At 51.6% G+C, this 17,748-nt stretch overlaps 6 protein-coding genes across 6 annotated transcripts; 1 reads left to right on the forward strand and 5 right to left on the reverse strand.

Moving 5' to 3' along the window:
* Positions 1–159: 159 nt before the first annotated feature.
* BKA78DRAFT_11395 (uncharacterized protein) lies at positions 160–3,337 on the reverse strand. The gene has a single exon (XM_066882315.1). The coding sequence runs from the start codon at positions 3,182–3,184 to the stop codon at positions 362–364; it is 2,823 nt and encodes a 940-aa protein (XP_066749312.1). The 5' UTR covers positions 3,185–3,337; the 3' UTR covers positions 160–361.
* Positions 3,127–4,165, reverse strand: BKA78DRAFT_302385 (uncharacterized protein). The gene has a single exon (XM_066887443.1). It carries the CDS (start codon positions 3,897–3,899, stop codon positions 3,309–3,311), a length of 591 nt encoding a protein of 196 aa, XP_066749313.1. The 5' UTR covers positions 3,900–4,165; the 3' UTR covers positions 3,127–3,308.
* BKA78DRAFT_11390 (nucleoside phosphorylase domain-containing protein) lies at positions 4,019–5,490 on the reverse strand. Its single transcript, XM_066882314.1, has 2 exons — positions 4,248–5,490; positions 4,019–4,172 (listed from the first exon to the last, which is right to left on the reverse strand). The coding sequence occupies exons 1-2, from the start codon at positions 5,272–5,274 to the stop codon at positions 4,138–4,140; spliced, it is 1,062 nt and encodes a 353-aa protein (XP_066749314.1). The 5' UTR covers positions 5,275–5,490; the 3' UTR covers positions 4,019–4,137.
* A 3,940-nt stretch (positions 5,491–9,430) lies between these two features.
* BKA78DRAFT_348684 (nucleoside phosphorylase domain-containing protein) lies at positions 9,431–11,426 on the reverse strand (the record flags this gene model as incomplete). The annotated part of the gene is made up of 2 exons (XM_066890676.1): positions 9,431–10,275; positions 10,355–11,426. 2 exons carry the CDS (start codon positions 11,424–11,426, stop codon positions 9,431–9,433), a joined length of 1,917 nt encoding a protein of 638 aa, XP_066749315.1.
* Positions 11,427–11,722: 296 nt separating this feature from the next.
* On the reverse strand, positions 11,723–14,147 carry BKA78DRAFT_276291 (Gcd10p family-domain-containing protein). The gene is made up of 2 exons (XM_066885566.1): positions 13,887–14,147; positions 11,723–13,793 (listed from the first exon to the last, which is right to left on the reverse strand). Exons 1-2 carry the CDS (start codon positions 13,973–13,975, stop codon positions 11,981–11,983), a joined length of 1,902 nt encoding a protein of 633 aa, XP_066749316.1. The 5' UTR covers positions 13,976–14,147; the 3' UTR covers positions 11,723–11,980.
* Positions 14,148–15,643: 1,496 nt separating this feature from the next.
* BKA78DRAFT_243849 (uncharacterized protein) lies at positions 15,644–16,606 on the forward strand (the record flags this gene model as incomplete). The annotated part of the gene is made up of 2 exons (XM_066883980.1): positions 15,644–16,060; positions 16,106–16,606. Coding segments are annotated over 2 exons (918 nt in total), but the record flags the coding sequence as incomplete, so codon positions are not given.
* Between the last annotated feature and the right edge of the window lie 1,142 nt (positions 16,607–17,748).

Here is a 17,748-nt window from a genome sequence, read left to right on the forward strand (position 1 = left end):
ATGCTGCTGTGTTCCATACCCTGATCAAGTGTTCGTGATTGGTACATTCATCTTTAATCATGTTGTTCTTCCCCCAAACACGGAATTTACCCGTTCACAATGACCTTGGCTTGAGTCCACATGTCGGTTCTAACAATAGGGTGGTTCAGTAATGAAGAGCGTGGACTGAGACCCTTTCTATTCAGACCAAATTCTTTTTAAAAGGGTGTATTGACATGAGGCACCGCCCGCCTATGCCTCAAGACTTCTTCCTGGTATTGATAAGGAGGGCAGGAATGATGTCATTAGACACATAGAAGATAGCATTATCACCTAGTGCAAACGATCCAACACTTTATACCACCTCTCTGTTGTACAGCAATTAATCCTCTTCGACCTGAGGCCTTAACACCCACCATACCCCGTTCCATTCCCAATCAGAGTTCGGATCTTGTACTACATCCATAAGAAACTTCAACTCAGAATCTTGACTCTCCTTGTCTTCTTGATCATCTACTGGCTCCAATACTGGCTCACAACTTAGGAGTACGGGCTCCAATACCGGCTCCCAACTTAGTAGTTCTGGCTCCAATACTGGCTCCCACCTTATGAGTTCCTCTTGAATTTCCTCCTGTTGACTCTCGCCCTTCTCCATTTCCCACACTTCCTGTTGCGTGCTACTTTCATTTTCCTCTCTTTCCTTCCTTGATCTCTTTTTCTCTGACGCATTCCTTTCTTCATCACGCTCTCTCGCTTTTAGGGCTTCTCGTTGAGAAGTGAGCCTTCGAAGCGTGTCAAATGTAGCAAACGGCTTCCGCCCATCATCCACCCGTCTTTCCACCCATTCTATTTCCTCAACTGGGCGACTCGCGAAGAGGCCAACAGCATCGCCTACTTCCGTACCCTCTTCGTCTGACATGTCCAGGGTCGAGGCCTTTCTTTTGGCGAACTTTCCGGAGTCATTAGCCGTGCCGTGAGAAAAAGGTAGTAGAGCTTTTGGAATCGGCTGATTACGAAATGAAAGGTTGTAGGATTGGGCTGAAATTCGCCCCCATCCTGGCACCTTTTTATGATCATCCTTCAGTAGTCTTGGAAAACTCGACGACTTTTCGACAAAGTCTCTGTATTTGGCCGGGGGAAGCGAGAAATGCCTTCTTTTGTGGATCCGGGGTCTGCCAATGGGGACCGCCTGGTCTTGAGTGTTGTTGACGGCACTAGATTCGTATGCGACGGTTCTTCTGATGCTCTCGTCCGTTAACGCAGTCACTTTGGTGTGGTCGATGCCCGCTTGAGAAGCAAGTTGAAAGATTTGTTTCTTTCGTTCTGCCGTTAGATGGATCCCGTGAGAGTCCGACTCATCATGCTGGAGGGCGGTCTGAACCGCAAACAGCCTTGTCTCTCCACCATTCAGCCAAACATTGTCCAGTTTTTCCCGCAGGAAACACAGCGTAAGACAGACGAGACGCCGAGATAAAGCAATGTAAAATGCCTTTTCCCGGTTTGCTCGTGAAAAGTGCATCCTCACTCTGTCTACTTTTCCCTGACGCAGACTCCTTTCCACTGATTCGATCCAGTGGGGGCAGAGAGATGTAACTTCAGAAAGATCCATCTCATCTTCCGAATCGGGCGTTCCAGGAACCGTAGAATGGGGCTTGGGGAACCCGATGAAATCGGTAGAAAGTGGAGTTGTGCATCCATTGTATCCGAGAAGCGCTTGGATCAAACTCACTCTCCCCCATCTTCGGGCTGTAAGGACTGCCTCTTCCTCCTCTATGGGCGACAGTATTCTGCGCATTTCTTTCTCGTTGCGCCTTTTCAAGGCAATTTCCGCAGCAAAAACAGCAAGGACCTTGTACGCGGTTTCAATGCTGGGAGTTAAAGAGAGTGCAAAACCCACATTTGCTCCATGATTAAGAAGCAACTCGATGATTTCGCGTCCTTCGGGCGCCTCCCGACGACTGGCTTGTGAAAGAGGAGTTTCCAAATCGTATGCGCAATCGACGCTGGCACCAAATTCTAGTAGTCGCTTGACAGCTTTCGGAGTACTTTGAAGACATGCAGAGAAGAGTGGGCTTTCTCCTACTTCAAAAACATTGGGATTGGCGCCGTGTCGGAGGAGGATACCAACGACACTCGAATCCTCCCAATTACCCGGCTCGCGAAAGAGTTCCTGCAGGGCTGTCTCTTCCCCGTCAGAAATATTCACATCCACGCCTCCATCCAGGAGCGATTGAAGCTGGCGCAGTAACATTTCCATTGGGCTGCGCTGGTAACGCTGGCCGCATATCAGGGCCAGTAAAGCGGATCCATATCCATCTGGACCCAGCAGATTCGGGCTCGCACCGGCCTTAAGAAGGGGTCCGACCTTGTCTATTCGTAGCCTCGCTGAAAAGCAGACAAGATTGAGCGGAGGATGTATGGTTTTTGTGTAAGAAGCATTGATGTCAAGGTTGTCTTGAAGATTCTTGAGAGTTTTCCCCCAGCCAAAATCGGCGCAGATAAGGGCGCAAGCTGCGTGAAGGGGTCTGTCAGATACGTGTTCCAAGACTTCTTGCCGAAAGGTGTTGAAGCTCTCTCCAGTCTTGTACATTTCCTTCCAGGTATCGCCGTCTAGCGTCGATATCAGAACCACTGTGGCGATGCTGTGATCTCGGAAGAACTGAGCGATGAGATCTTGATTCGCATTTTCCACATCTTGGTCGACTAGATATCGTAAGAGATCACAAATATCGTGAGGCTGACGGTATTTATCTGTGAGCTCGCCGATGTTGTCATGTGTATAGTCAGGATCTGTCGCAAGTCTAGGCGCAGTCGATACTAAGTATGACAAAAGCAGTTTCAAGACATTTGATTTCGCCGACATTTCAGAAAAGTCTGTGTCAAAGGAGTTGCCCTTCCATGACACAAAGAAGTCTTTTACTGACGAGTGCGCGAGTGTGAGTACCCCATTTTTGTCATTGATGGTGACGAGGCTGGAAAGCACTGAAAATATTGGTCTGTAGTCTTTCAAGATCTTTCGGTCTTGGAAAGCATCCTCAGGATGATCAGTATCCGAGTCGATGGCCATGAAGTGAAGCGCAGTCTCAATAACGACCTCAACCTCGGAGTACAGGATGAGCTTCAGTAATTGAAGAACGCCCTTTTTGTGATACGAGGGGACCTGGAGTAGACTTCTTTCATAGAGCTCATTGAGGTCGTTTGGCATGATTTTGAGTGCTTCTTCCACAGCAAATGGCGAGCCACACTTTTCCAGTTCTTTCAAATAGAGCTCTGCGAGTCGAAACCTGGGAGTGTCAAAGTTTTGGCACTAATATTTGCTTTTCTTCCACTTACATATTGCCTGATCTTTCCATGAGCGTTGAGATGACTTTGTTACGCGTCTCCGGGCTTTCATGCAACCATTTGAATTCTTCTTGCTCAAGCCTGTCGTGGACGAATTTGTGAATGTCATCTCTGGAATCAACAGATAGACGCTGCTTATAGGCTTGAAGCGAATTAAATCTGCTCTCAATGTCTGATTGCCCGCTGCGGCTGGTGATGAAGAATTTGATAAAAGGTCCTGAGCTCCTTTCGTTGGCGAAAAGACCAAATATCCACTCCAAAATGGGTCTCCTCGACGGACTTCCAGGTGGACACTCATCGAGGGCATCAAGAACAACATGTACCCCTTCGAAAGTTGCAACAATGCGGACGAAAGTGTCTTTCAGCTTCTCGGTCGATGGTTGGTTGGTTCCAGATTTGCAGCTGTGGAAGAGATCGGAGACGACTTTTCGAGCTTCGTAATGTTCAGACTCGAAAGACATTTGCTGAATTAGAGAGCGAAGTAGTCCATCAAAGGACTGTTTTGAGGAGTCTTGGAAGTCGAAGAAGAAATATAAGACCACACGTGCCCCACTAGGACCTGTAGAAGCCGAGACCATCGGCTCTGAATGACTCAAGTTTTCGATGATTGAAGCCGCAAGCAATGTCTTGCCACATCCACTACTCCCATGGAGCCATAATAATCGAGAGTCGTTTGCTGTCTTGAAAGTCTGGAGAGTATGGCTCTGCAACAGCCAGTCCCCAGTGCCGGGATGGCGCAAAGATAGTGCCCGATTGTAATTGACAGATGGATCTGGTGAACCGAGCCATTTCTTGATTCTCTCCAATTCTTCGGCGTCAAGAATTTGTTTTCCTGTTTTGCAGAGAACTGTCTTTAAGTCAGAGGAAACTCATGAGCAGACTGCCATTTGATGAAACTAGGTGAGCTTGGTATCAGGGCCACTGACATTGGTTCATCCCCTGCAATATCTCTTTGACCGAGTCGATCGCTTCCACGTCCTTTGCTACCAGTGTTTGAAGGAGCTCCTTAGCGAATGCGGCTGCAGTGATGGCTGAATACCGTTGCCATCTATCGTTCTTGTGCGAATCCGCGTAATCACTGACCCCACGAACAACAAGGCAAGGAAATTCCATGAGCCCAGCAGCCTCCATTTCAAAACACAGACAGTTCACATCGGTCTCATCTCTCAGTACTCTCGCTATAGAGTCCCGGATTATGGCGTTTTTGATAACGCTGTCCCCAGAGGCAATTAGACCATAGTGTATTCGTGGCTTCTCTGGATGCTCTCGTTCGTCACGATGGACTGTTTGATTGATATCGCAGGGGTCGCACTTGCTACCGTCAACGTGCTCGTAGGAAGCTTCAAACAGTCTATCATTTTCAGCTCCCTGGAATGAGTATCCTGGAGTCGACGTCTTCAATTTGGGGTACTTCTGGAAGGCGTCCTGAATCAGGACAGGGATCCTTGAATCCTCTCGCTCGTGCTTAGCATTGAGAGTATTGAGTCCGGATAGAAGCCCTTTTGGAGGCATTGCAAGCGTTCCAGTCCGCTTGAATCCTCGATCGGTGGCTTTTCCAAGGTCGTACTGCACTACACCTCCGACCCTTCCTCCAGGAACGCCAACAACCACATCGCCAAGTCGAATATCCAGGCCCAATTCTTTATTTGGAACACCGCCTCCAATCCCTATCAACAGGCCAAAGCGTATGTCCGGGAAACTTGTCGCCATCCGAGTCACCGTAGTTGCTGCGGATACCTTTCCATAAATCATGGCCGGCAAAGATGCTATCACCACGTTGTGAGATGCGATCCGTCCAAATTGGTAGTTGTTGTCATCTTTTGCGACGAAGTCCTGCGGAGGATCATGGTTCTCGTCCAGCATCGCATTGACTGCTGCCAGCTCGATGGCTAGCGCAGTGATCAGCCCTATGGTGTATTGTTTGCATGTTCGAGGTCGGGAGTTCGATGACATGCTTGTCAGCGAAGCGGTAGCAAGTTGGAAATTCGCTCCTGGTGGTGAGGGCGTAACGTGGGTGATGGCAAGTGGCGCTCAAAGCCGCATTTTGGGGACGAGCTTTGCGAAGAAACAGAAAGGAAAAGTTCCTGGAAAGAGTTCGCGAGAGCTGAGCGAGACTCGTGGACGAGGCTGCACTGCTCCTCGTGCAACGCTCAAAGGGCCCCGATAGCCACAAGTGGGGCCAGCTTCCACGCATGATGCGCCTGATCAAGTCGAGCCCGGAACTCAGCTTACGGTGTGGCAGTATGTATTGACGTAGCCATCCAAGCCTCAAATGTGGCTTTAGCCGAGGCGAATAGGCGTTAATCGAATCGTACCACCCTATGCACGAGGATTATCTGCAGCTAGTAGTCGTGGAGCAAAGTTGCATGAGCTTTCGGCCCCCATATGCGCAGCAAGAAAGGATGCATCTCACTGGAGGCAGCTTCCCTCAGAATACGACCGAATAATCCCCTCTCAATCTTGTCTCTACAACAGAGGGAGTTGTCTCGATTTGGTTGGTGTAAACAAGCCTTGACTGAAAGAAAGCATCGTGTACTCATCACAGCGAGCGCTTACCCTATGCTGGAAACCGCATGCAGTGTGGGCTGTGTGTTTGCTGAGCACGCAGTAATCGGCAGTTCCGATGACTAGTCAAAATTGTCGTTGGTGCCCAGATTTTGCGTTTGTGCTGCAGATGTGGCGACTTGTGTTGGGTCTTGGATACTCCATTTGTCGCAAATCCACGACAGGTCGCAGTCGACGTCCTTCGCCATCCAAAAAAGCTGTTCCTTGCGTTCCGGCGACAATGTCTCGTACTTGATGGATCGTATGAGCTCCGCTTTGATTTCCCATCCGACTTGGTCTTTGGCCAAACCCCTGAGTTGCGTCAGATCGACCCCAGCTTTGCAAGCGTCGTGGAATATTTGGACCTGTCGGCTCGGCGACATAAATGTCGGACAAAGTAGAGCATAGGTCTTGTAAGTCAAAGCGGCTTCGAGAGCAAACAATCTGGATTCCTTGTTTTCGAGCCAAGCGTCGTTCGTTTCGTCCTCCAGGAAATAAGCCGTCACTACAAGGAGGCGCTTAGAGCAAGCGCATGACAGCGCTTTCTTTGAATCCACCCCCGATAGTAAGAGTTTGTGTGAGTTGGTATGGAAAGTCTGATCTTGACGGAAAGCCATTTCTGCCAATGCAACCCGACGATGGCAGGATTCAGCGATTGAGGACTTAGCCCTGGTTTTGAACAAGTATTCGACGAGGCCTGTTCTTTGCCACCCGGCAGCAATGACTATTGCATCATCCAAGTCGACTTCTTTTAGATGATGCTCAACTTTTGCGAGGTCGCCCTCGTTGAATGCTGCATCAATGCAGAAAGTCGTAAGTCTTTTGTAGCTTTCGCTCTCTCGAGGCAGGACTGAAAGTGATCGGATCATGTTGGCCCCATGGTCAAGAAGCATCTCGATTCTCCTGAAGACTTCCGGCCCCTTTTTAATTGACGCCACGAGTGAAAGAGGTGATTCTGCTCCTGACAAGGAGTTGACGTTGGCCCCTCCTTTGATATGTTTCTCAAATATAGGTTGTGGACCTAGATTTCTGCAATCATATTCAAAGAAGTCCTGGTCCTCATACTGTCTATTCTCTGTGAGACCAGTGAAATCAACAAATCTAGATAATCATCAGCCAATTTGCCGGACGGTCGCTTTATCTGAGAATTCTTGGGACTACGTGCTACCCACCTTTGAAGTCTATCCCACATTGCTTGAATGGTTGTCTGTTCATCTTGCATAGGAAGTCTATTCTTGATCAGGCGACTTCTTTCAACTTCTCTCATTATGAAGTCAACAAATTCTGGACGGGACCGATCAGGCTTCGTCCAATTATTTTCCGGGCTGCGTATTGGCCGCTTTAAATTGGAGCGTAGACCTTTCAAAGTACGAGGGATGGTCCTCGTGCGGTACCATTTCTTGATGATTTGGTTTCGGCAATGGGCCAGTATAGGCTTGTTGAGATAGTACTCGGATGGATCATACAATTGGCGTTCGATGTTAACTGTACGGCGAAACCGGAAAATCTGGTCGCCGTTGGCAGCAGAGAGGCTTAAATGAATTTCGATCGTGATGTCGAGTCGCAAAGACTGTTCAATAGCCCAGGCCAAGCTACCGGGAGTACTTGATGCGTCCAGGAGGTGTTCGAACTTCCCCACAGTCGGCCGAATCTCATCATCCCAAGCCCTGGGACCGAGACTGTGAAGATGACCCAAACGCACTTCATCTATCTCCATGGTGAGCGTCGCCTCCTTCCCAACCGTCGTACTCGCAAGATAAGTCCACTCGAATGCGAGAGCAAGTAATTGAAGTTCGACATTTGGAATGAACCATTCGTTGCCCCTGTCAGCTGGTACGCTGAACAAGTCAACATGCCAAGACGATGTTTCAGTTTTCAAAAACTCGTCTTTTGCGCTTATAGCAGCTTGGATGAAACGGATTTTTTCCCACCTTGACGGCCAGACCCTAGTATAAAAGGTCTGAGCCTTGGGACTAAGTTTGAGAAAGCCCAGCACAACGTCTTGCACGATCGGGTCGTCGGTGAATCTGCTGCAAACAAAAGACCAGTATATCCGATCTCGGTTCGAATTTGGAGGAAACATAGCGCCGTCGTCGACGAGAAACTTGACAGCTTCTGATAAACCATTCTTTAGGCTCAATTCGAGCGGAGTCAGATACTCCTCTGGTGCCCCAAGAGGCAATGAAGACGGTTCATCTTCTTCCAGTGTCTGCCGCTCCACGTTGATAGCGCGAGAGTTTGGATCCGCCCCCCGGTCCAGAAGCGGTTTCACTGCCCGCGAACAAATTTCGTCGAAAAAGTGGGTGCAATCGTCCCAACCAGTTTCAACTTTGACTAGACAAATACGAAAAAGCACAGTGTGCCCCCATTTTCCAGGCGATGTGGAATCGATATTTGTGCCTCTCTGAAGAAGTAGGTCGAGTCTTTCCAGGGCCTTGGTGTCTGTGGCACTGTGGCTTTCCAATGCAGCCATCAGAGCAGATTCTCGGTTTTTACCGCCTGAGATATTTGGATCTGCGCCTTCATCAAGGAGCAGCTTGGGGACATCATCGGCGCATGCACGGTGTAAACCCAAACCACAAGCTGCTACGAGTGGGGGCGTACTATGCGGCGAAAAAGCACCATTCAGATCTGCGCCCTGCTCGAGCAGGAGCTTGAGGGTCTTTGTAAGTCCGAACTGGCCACATGCTTTCAAGGCGCAAGCACGAACCAATCCTGGATTTGGTGGCGACGGTATTTCTTCCTTCATATTGAATTGCGGTTTGAATGGCTGTCGGTTGTCTGTTGCATATAATTCTGTGCTAGGATAGTTCAGGGGTCCAAAACAAACGGGAAACGTGGACTCGTGGGACATCTCCCGAAATACTTGAAAGATGAGATCTTGGAGGCGATTCTCGATGCTTTGATTCGGGAAGATTGCCAGGAAAATTTGGCGAGATAAGGCTCTTAGTCCACGACGCAAGATGGGCAAATTGCCAGGGTCCTGCTTTCCTTTTCGTTTCTCCTCTTCGAATTCTGATGGAACTGATAAAAGATAGCACGAAACGACTCTTATGACGTCTATTTCCCCTTCTGGACATGTGAATCGGGTGTCGAACGCCTCCACTTGGATACCTCCCTCGAGGAAGTCTTTGACAGAAGAATGTGCAATGCCGATCGCCACAGTTGCATGGCCATCTTGCAAAGTTCGTTCGAGTATAAGACAGGAGAAGATTGGGGAAATGGACCTCAGGCTGCGCATCAGATTTTCTTTCCGGAACGATTCATGAGGATCCAAAGAGCCTGGATTGACTGCCATGATGTCCAGTGCCGACTGCTTGTCAATCTCGGTGCCCGAGTAGAGAAGAAATTGCAGCAATTGACCGACACCCCTGCGGCAAAGCTCTGGAATTTGTGACAATGCTCTGTTATATAAAGTATTCAGGTCATTGGGAAGAGTCTCAAGAGCCACTTTGATCGCAGCAAGCGAATCACATCGCCCAAGCTCTTGCAGTTGCAAATTAGCTAGGCGAAACCTTGGTACAAATCAGTCTAAATCTCAAAATGTGGCTGAGTGAAGAGGAACTCACATGGTTCCTGCTTTGCTGACGACTGTCTCCTCAATGCTTTTAAGGACCACATGGTCCTCAGGATTTGTTCGCCATACTTGAAAGTCCTTGCCGGTGTGAAGACGACTTTGGATGAAGCCATGAATGTCGTCCTCTGACTCCACAAACAGAATTCGGGGTTTGACTTCAAGGGTCCCAAACTCGCAGTCAATATCTGGCTGGTTGCTTCGACTTGTCACAAAAAGCCTGACCTTGGCTCGGTTGCTTTGGTCTGCTGCCAATCGCTGGCAGATCCATTCAAGTACGGCCATCCTAGCAACCGCAGGGCATTCGTCGAGGGCGTCCAGAATGATAATGACTTCATGCATCTCTGATATTGCAAGATCAAGAGTTGCCACAAGTCTGTCAATCGCCGGCTCTGAGGAGCCACATCCGCAGTCCCAGAAAAGCGTTTTAATGGTGTCTTTGGCTCGAAGATCGTAGGGACCGGCGAAGATCTGCTGGAGAAGGGATCGTATGAGGCCGTCCAGTGATTGCTTGAAAGGATCTCGGAAGTCGAAGAAGAAGTATAGGACAGTCGAAGATTGGGTTCGAGAGGTTCCGAACTTTTTAATGACCGACGCAGCAAGGACCGTCTTGCCAGACCCACTGTTTCCCTGCAGCCAAATGAACCGAGAGTTGGCAGCTTCGAAGTCTTTAATGGCACAGTGCGACAGCAGCCAATTTCCGGTATTCTTGTGACGTGTTTGGATAGCCATATTGTAGTTGACTGACGGATCGGGCGCCTTCAGCCAGTCTCGTACGTCACCACTGTCTGATGATCCCATCATTTGGTCAACCGCGGATTGTAACTCCTTAACACCTGGATTCATATCAGAATAATCTCACTGATGATGGATGAAGTCGTTTTGTGTACTTGGGATCGATAGAGCGGGACTCACTTTCATCGACTCGCTGCACTGCTTCAAGAACCTCCTTTGTCACTTTGGGTGTTTCCGCCACAGCTTCGACACTCAGCTCCCCAAGAAGCTCCTTGGCATACGCAGCAGCAGTCATCGCAGCGTACGGTTGCCACCCGTTGTTCTTGTGTGAATCGGAATAATCGCTGATGCCCCGAATAACGAGGCAGGGGAAGCTGTTCATCAAGCCAGCGGCTTCCATTTCGAAGCAGAGGCATTTTGCGCCCACGTCTCCCTCCAGTTTCGCCGCAAGATCCTCCCTTTCTGCTGCATTTTTCATGACCCGGTCACCTGACGCGATGAGTCCATAGTGGATTTTGGGCATATCCGGTTCCTGTCGTTCGATGCGTCTCGTCCTCATCGCTGAATCGCAAGCCGAACAATCCAAGCCAGTTCTGTGGTCGTAATGTGTCTGGAACAAGTGATCTCTTTCTGGTCCTGGGTATTGGTAGTTGTGCTCACTCGCGCGCAATTTTGATGAAATCTCTTCGATAATGTCGGGAATACTTGTCCCAACCAGCTTGTGATCTGATCTCAGTGACGTGACTGCGCGAAGAAGAGATTCGGGCGGGCCATTCAGGAATCCAGTACGTAGGAATCCGTGAGAGGTTGATTTGCCAAGATCATACTGCACGACGCCGCCTACGTTGCCTTCAGGTTTGCTGACGATCACGTCCCCAAGCCGAATGTCGTTCCCAGGGGCTGGGATGCCGCCTCCAATCCCAACCATCAAGCCAAAGCGAATCGAAGGAATGCTCCGAATCATGTTGACTACCGTCGTAGCAGCGGAAACTTTTCCAGTCATACCTTCGGCAAGGCAGGCAATGACAATGTTGTGATCTGCTATTGTTCCCCATTTGTAAAAGTTGCGGTCGGAGGCAGTGTAGTCGTCGGGGGGACCGTGTGGTTCGTCGAGGACCGCTCTTGCTGCCGTAAATTCGATCTCAAGGGCTGTGATGATGCCGATGGTGTACTGATTGCGGCTCTCCAGTGACTTTGGTTTGGGCGCTTTGTTCCTAGGGAGTGGCGCATCCGACAGTTTCCTTTTAGACATGCTGTCTCAGAAGAGAGGAGTTTCAGCGTATACGAAAGCACATCAAGTGGAAGGCTCTGAGGACTAGCATCGGCCAGAGTTGAGGGGAGCCTCACGGATTTTGGGTCTAGGAGTGAAAGCTGAAGTCAGCCTCGCGGCCCCTGCAAAATGGAGCTAATAATGGGGAGCATGCCACCTCACCTTGCGCCCCTCATGTTGCCCACTTCTCGCCCTACACAAAGTGTACTGCCCCGCTCCTGCTCATCAGCCTGCAGCCAGGCTGACAAGAAGCCTTGTACGAACAATGAAAGTGAGATGGATGTTTACTGCGGTGTGTCCCCTAGTGCTGGGTTAGCAGTCCTCTGTCAGTTAATCAGTCGGCGAATATGGGAATCAAGACAAAACAAATGGGGCAAGGTGCGTTTATCAAATGTCGTTGTTTGTCCCAATAGGACTGTCAATGTGAGTAAGCTCCGCCATGCAATGGGGAAGGTGTACAATGCAGAAGCGCCAACAACGCCGTCTGTGATCCAAGTGAGATGGCCAATCCTAAGCACCACTTTACCTTCCAAATCTCATGCTTCAGTCTTTGACGGCTCCCCCTGAACACCCGTTTCACCCTCCACTTTTGCCTTTTTGGCCTCCTTCTCTCTGTCCACTTGGTCATCCGTCTTCTCTGCCGTCCCTGCAGTTTTCCTCTTCTTACCAAAGTTTCCTCTTGCCGAGATGGGACCCTCCGCAGGCAGAACCCGCGTGCCTGTAAACACAAAGCCCTCGGCGCCGCCCTTGCTCGTCATCAGGGGGTGTGTGCGCCCAGGCAATACTTGCCATGCTCGAACGCGACTTGTTTGGAGCATTGGAGCAAGCAGCAGAGTCGGATTGACAGGAAAGTCCTCGTCGAATTCGCGCTTTTCCTCGTCGGTCGCAGTGTAGGGGCTGTATGGCTTGTTGGCATTGATTGTGCGGTGGATGAACGCAGCCTTGCGCTCGCGAGAGTAAAAGTCCATGACTTCGGAGAGGGGCTCAATAGTCGGACTGTATGCGACAACCTGGGCGCCGCCGCGCAAAAGGGGGACCGTGTGCCGGAGTATGCTGGTCGGGTTCATCCACGATGCAATTATCAGACCGTCAAATCCACCGCCGCGAGTCTCAGCAATGACCCGACGGATGCGCTCCCATCTGCGGCGTTTGCGGTAGTAAGTACCGCGCTTGCCAGACTTCCATGTTGCTAGAACTTCAGGTGATACAGTTTCGGGCTCCTCGTAAGACACGTCGGCGGTGGGATCGAGGAGCTGGAGCCAGGAGATGGTCTTGAGATGCTTGTGAAGAGGATGGGTAGGAGATTGCGAAGGGGAGGAGGCGTCAAAGTTGAAGTACTTTAGAAGGCCAAGATTTGGTTGCGCCGCTGAGTGGAGGAGCGTGATGCTATTTGTCGTGGCGGATTGGGCGGGAATAACGTTGTGTTGTGCTTTTGTCGTCTTGGACTTGCTCACAGATTTGCCGTCGCCATTGGGAGCTTCGGCGTTTCCATCCAAAGCCTCAGGCTGGTCTTGTGGTGCCGACTCCAGCTCTGTTGGCGCATCAACCATCTCCTGGTCTCCAATCTCGTCCGCTTCTTCCTCCGAAGACTCGTCGTCTTCTTCTTCCGGTGGATACAGAATTCCCATCTTTTCGGCCATCGAGGCGACAATGAGCCCTCCCGTTTCGTCAACGACCAACCATCTTCCACCCCCAATCATGGCGCCATCTCCGAGCTGCACTGGTGTGCTCGCGCCTCCGGAGTGGACGTTGCCCCATGCGCCAATCAGACCAAGCATTTCTTCTCTCGACTCCATGATTCTGTGCGCCTCCTTTTCCAGCATGACCTCGGCCAGCATCCCAGCATCCATGGGCAACACCTCGAACCTCTTGAGATATTTTTTGCTCTTTCTCAATGTGTACTTGGCAAGACTGAAGCTGGTCTTTTCATCCAGCGCCTTGTGTGCTGCCATGATCTTCTTGATAATGTCCATGCCGGAGCCAGTCCCTGCCTTTTTGAGCTCTTCAATTTCCTCCATGGACAGCGCTTGTCGGCTGGGATCATCGATGGTTAAGCGATTCGAGCGCATCAATACGGATCCATCCTCAGCGACGATATCAAACTCGACGCCCCCATTCTCACCACCGTTTTCGCCCTCATTTGTCGCGACTGTCGGGGTTGCGCTTTCGGGTTGCGACTCGGCCTCCTCCGACTTGATGACTTCCTCGTGCAGTTCGGATGCAGGTACAACGCGCAGCTCTACCCGTTCCTTCCCATCTTCGCGATCCAGAATCTCGTAGGTCAGGTTGTAGGGTCGGCCAAGCAGCTGGTTTGCAGGGAAGCTTCCGAATTTGCCGATGTTAATGGTGCTGCCTGGAGGTCAGCGCTTGGGTGTCGGGGAAGCCGATGGTGGCTGGTCATGGGGCGGGAGTGACGGCTCACTCGAATTGACAATGACCTACGTGTTTGGAGCGATTTCAACGACTTTGAGAAGGCCTGAGGGGAGGCGCAGCACAATATGGGTGTGCGGGCGGATGCGAGAATGGACCATGACGGAGGCGCCGAGAAAACGGATAGGATATTTGAGGTGGTAGCTTTGCTATGCGAGGAGATCAAGCCATAGCACTTGCTCAATGGGACTGGTGGAGCTCGTGGGCGAAGTGAGAAGGTGTTGATGGAAATGTTTAGTGGCAGAATAATTCCATTACATCGAAAAGTTGGGCGGTGAGCCGATCCTCGTGCACGTGCCCATTGTGGCGGTGAATGCCACCGGCGGATTTCCGGCAAATAATTGCTGACTGTGCAAAACAACCGGACTTCTTTTCATGATCCTTTTGAGTTTGTAGAGGAAAAGGCGAGGTGGATGACAGAGACTCATGAACAGCACAATGGTCGTCCATGTTGTCCGAAGTTGAGTGGTTTCATTGTTGTGCTGTGAAACGCCAAAACTTGGACATTGGCAAACACCCACGCAACTCAACGCCCGGCAGATGCAGTGGCTGTGCAGGCTAAACGGCTCCGCGTCATCGTCTGCCGGCAGCCAACCACCACCACCACCTGAGCCCACGTACCTTTAGACACAACTTAAGCCGCCGGCTCCTCTCACACGCCTCCTCTGTCGCCTCTTCCTCCTCTGCTGGCTCTTCTTGCCACATCTTTCCTCGCCGTCCTCCTCACCTATTCGTATCCTTTGTCGCATCCCAACATTCCCAACGCGGAACTGCGCCGCAGATACGCCGTCAGCTCCGTGGCTGCCTGCATACCACTTCGCCAATCGTGAATCCTACCTTTCCTTTGTTCAACCGGCTACATGGTTCGAAAACCAGATCTCGTCCCGGTGCCCCTCTCCCAGGCCATGCATAATCCACCTTACCCCACCACACCGCCGGACGAACATCCTCCCCCACTCTCGTCTCCCTACGATGCATCGGCCTACCAATTTGTCAGTCACGAAGATGCTCGCCCCACCCGCTCGAGATCCAATTCTTCTGCAGACGAACCCTCGGACTGGGAAGCATATTCAGATTCCGAGGACGACGTTCCTCCTCCATTGAAGGTTGGCGCTGGCAAGAGGCAGTCGAGTATAGCGGCGAACAAAGATGCGACCTTGCCGGCGCCATTGAGGGTTGGACCACCGAGCGGAAGTCCGGTACCCAGGATATCTGTTGAAGACGAAGATCGACCAAACATCCCCGAAGTCAAAACCCCAGAACCCGACGCCAAGAAGGACGAACCCCCAAAGATTGACGAGTCGCCAAAGAAGACCGAGTCGCCCTCGAGTCAACGCCGACCAACGATACCTCTCCAATCGCAAAATCCGTACCTGCGCCTTCAAACAACTGGGCAAAGCAGCGATGGCGAAGAGAGGCAGCCGTTTTGGGAGGGCTCAGCCGCATCAGCTGTCCAGCAGGAGCCCGTGGAAATGCCATTGGACAACAGTACCCCAGTAGAAGCGCTTTCGAAGATGTCTTTGGGAGAGCAGAAGCCTGCCAAACAAGAACCGCAATTCGTGGCACCATCCGCCGCACAAGAGCAGGGAGAAGGGAGACAGAATGACAGTCCATCACCAGAGGCAGTAAAGCAGGTCGATAGTACCGAGGCTGCAGCGCCAGTGCAAGCGAGAGCCGATCCAGAGGTACATCTTCCATCTGTCAAGCCACCGATGGGAGAACAGGAGGAGCCGCCGGCGTTGCCGCCACGGAGAGCACAAGATGAAGAAATGCCCCCGCCAAAGCCAAGGCGTCCCCAGGAAGCGATGCCAAATGCTGAAACTCCCACCAGCCAGCAGTCACGACAAAGGAGAGAGCACTACTCCATCAGACATATCAGATGGTTCGACTCGCGAACGAACAGCTTGCGCCATGCACCAGTCTTGACCCAAAATGCCAATGGTCCTTGTCCCCTTCTTGCGCTGGTGAATGCGCTCATTCTGAACGCCCGCGAGGGCCAACAGACTCCGCTCATGGAGACACTCGGGAACAAGGAAACCGTCAGCCTTGGTTTGCTCTTGGATGCTGTGTTTGAAGAATTAATGTCAGGCCCTAACAGTGCTGCGGCCCAGAGTCTGCCGGATGTGGGCGACTTGTATGCCTTTCTTCTCGCACTCCACACTGGTATGAATGTCAATCCTCGGTTTGTTGAAGCAGATACTCCGAGCTTGATTGATCATCCCATTTTGGAGGCTTCGGCGAGTCCTGGCGATTTTGAGCAAACGCGAGAGATGCGACTTTACAGCACTTTTGGCGTTCCGCTTATTCACGGGTGGTTGCCTCCTCGAGATTCTCGAGCCTATGCTGCATTCGACCGCGTTGCAAAAACATATGAAGATGCACAAAATGTCCAGTTCCACGAAGAAGAGCTCGAGGCGAAACTCACATCCTCTGGACTCTCTGAAGAAGAACGGGCCCTGTACGAAGATCTTTCGGCGATCAAGGAATTCCTCTTCCGATATCCGACGCAGTTGACTGAACATGGCCTTGGAGTCATGAGGAACACCATGAAGCCAGGCCAGATCGCCATCTTGTTTCGCAACGACCACTTTTCCACTGTCTATAAGCAGCCCGGAACTGGAAGAATCCTCTCGCTTGTTACAGATGCCGGATACTCCAACCACGAAGAAATCGTGTGGGAGAGTCTCGTGGATGTGAATGGAAGCGGATCGGAGCTCTTTTCTGGCGATTTCCGACCAGTCTCCCAAGGCCAACAAGCCGAGCGACCTATTCGAAGCCTTCTCGACGATATTCCTGCGACTGACGACGGCAACTGGCAAACCGTCCAGCCTCGAAAACGTCAGACTGGTGGCGCTGGAAATGTGCAGACCGGCGCGAGTGTCACCTCACCACAAGAATCCGGCACACTCAATTCCACGGGACAGGCCAAGAACTCTCGCACCGAGCAAGAGGACGCCGACCTAGCCCTTGCTCTCCAACTTCAAGAAGAGGAAGAAGACCGCCACCGTCGGGAGACCGAAGCGCGGCGCCGACGTGAAAACGAGCTCTCGCAGTCCTTTCTCGGCAACGAGGCTTCGCGCAACAATCAACGTTCCACCTCCAATCCCAATCCCAACCCTACGCGCATTATGGACACAATCCGGAATAACGACATCCGCCCACTGATCCCTCCGCGCCGCAGCGGCCCGCAACAAGCCCAAACCACGCACCGCCCCGCCGACGACGGTGATGAAGCACCGCCTCCCACCTACGAACAGGCGCAAAATTCGCCCGTCTACAATCCCGCCTCAGGCTTGCCTAATCCGCCCAACAACCCCGCAGCTGCACGTCACGGTCGCGGGCAGTCGGCGTACGCCTCGACGTCTCAGAGCTATTACATCGGCGGTGAGGGTCGCGGGTCTGCCAGAGGACGCGGCGCGGCAATGGCGGCGCGAGGGCGCGGTCGACGGCAGACGACTGGCGCTGGGACGGGGCCGGGTGGCCGCTTGATCGACCGCATTCCTGATGGCCATGGGACGGGAGCGCAGGCGGGTGAGGTCGGCGAAGGCAAGGACAAGTGCTGTGTAATGTAGGTCGGAGCATGAGTGGGAGTGCGCAGCAGCAGCAGAGCGGTTCGGTGTTTTGGCGCAGCAGGCAACTAATACGGCGTTTTGGGATACTTCATCAATTGCACTTGCTTGCTGCCTTGCATACAATACGATGAGCACGTACAGCATGGCAGTCGGCAAATGGACACGGATACGGAAATGATTATGGATATGGACATGGACATGGATATGGATTTGGTTGGCTTTGACGGACGGCAAAGGGCAGGGCAGGAAACGGACGGACAAGGGCTCCGAAGCAGATCGAATCGGATCGGATCATACCTGTT

Source organism: Phyllosticta capitalensis (genome assembly GCF_038381095.1).
Source record: "Phyllosticta capitalensis strain CBS 128856 chromosome Unknown BKA78scaffold_1, whole genome shotgun sequence".
NCBI lineage: Eukaryota > Fungi > Ascomycota > Dothideomycetes > Botryosphaeriales > Phyllostictaceae > Phyllosticta > Phyllosticta capitalensis.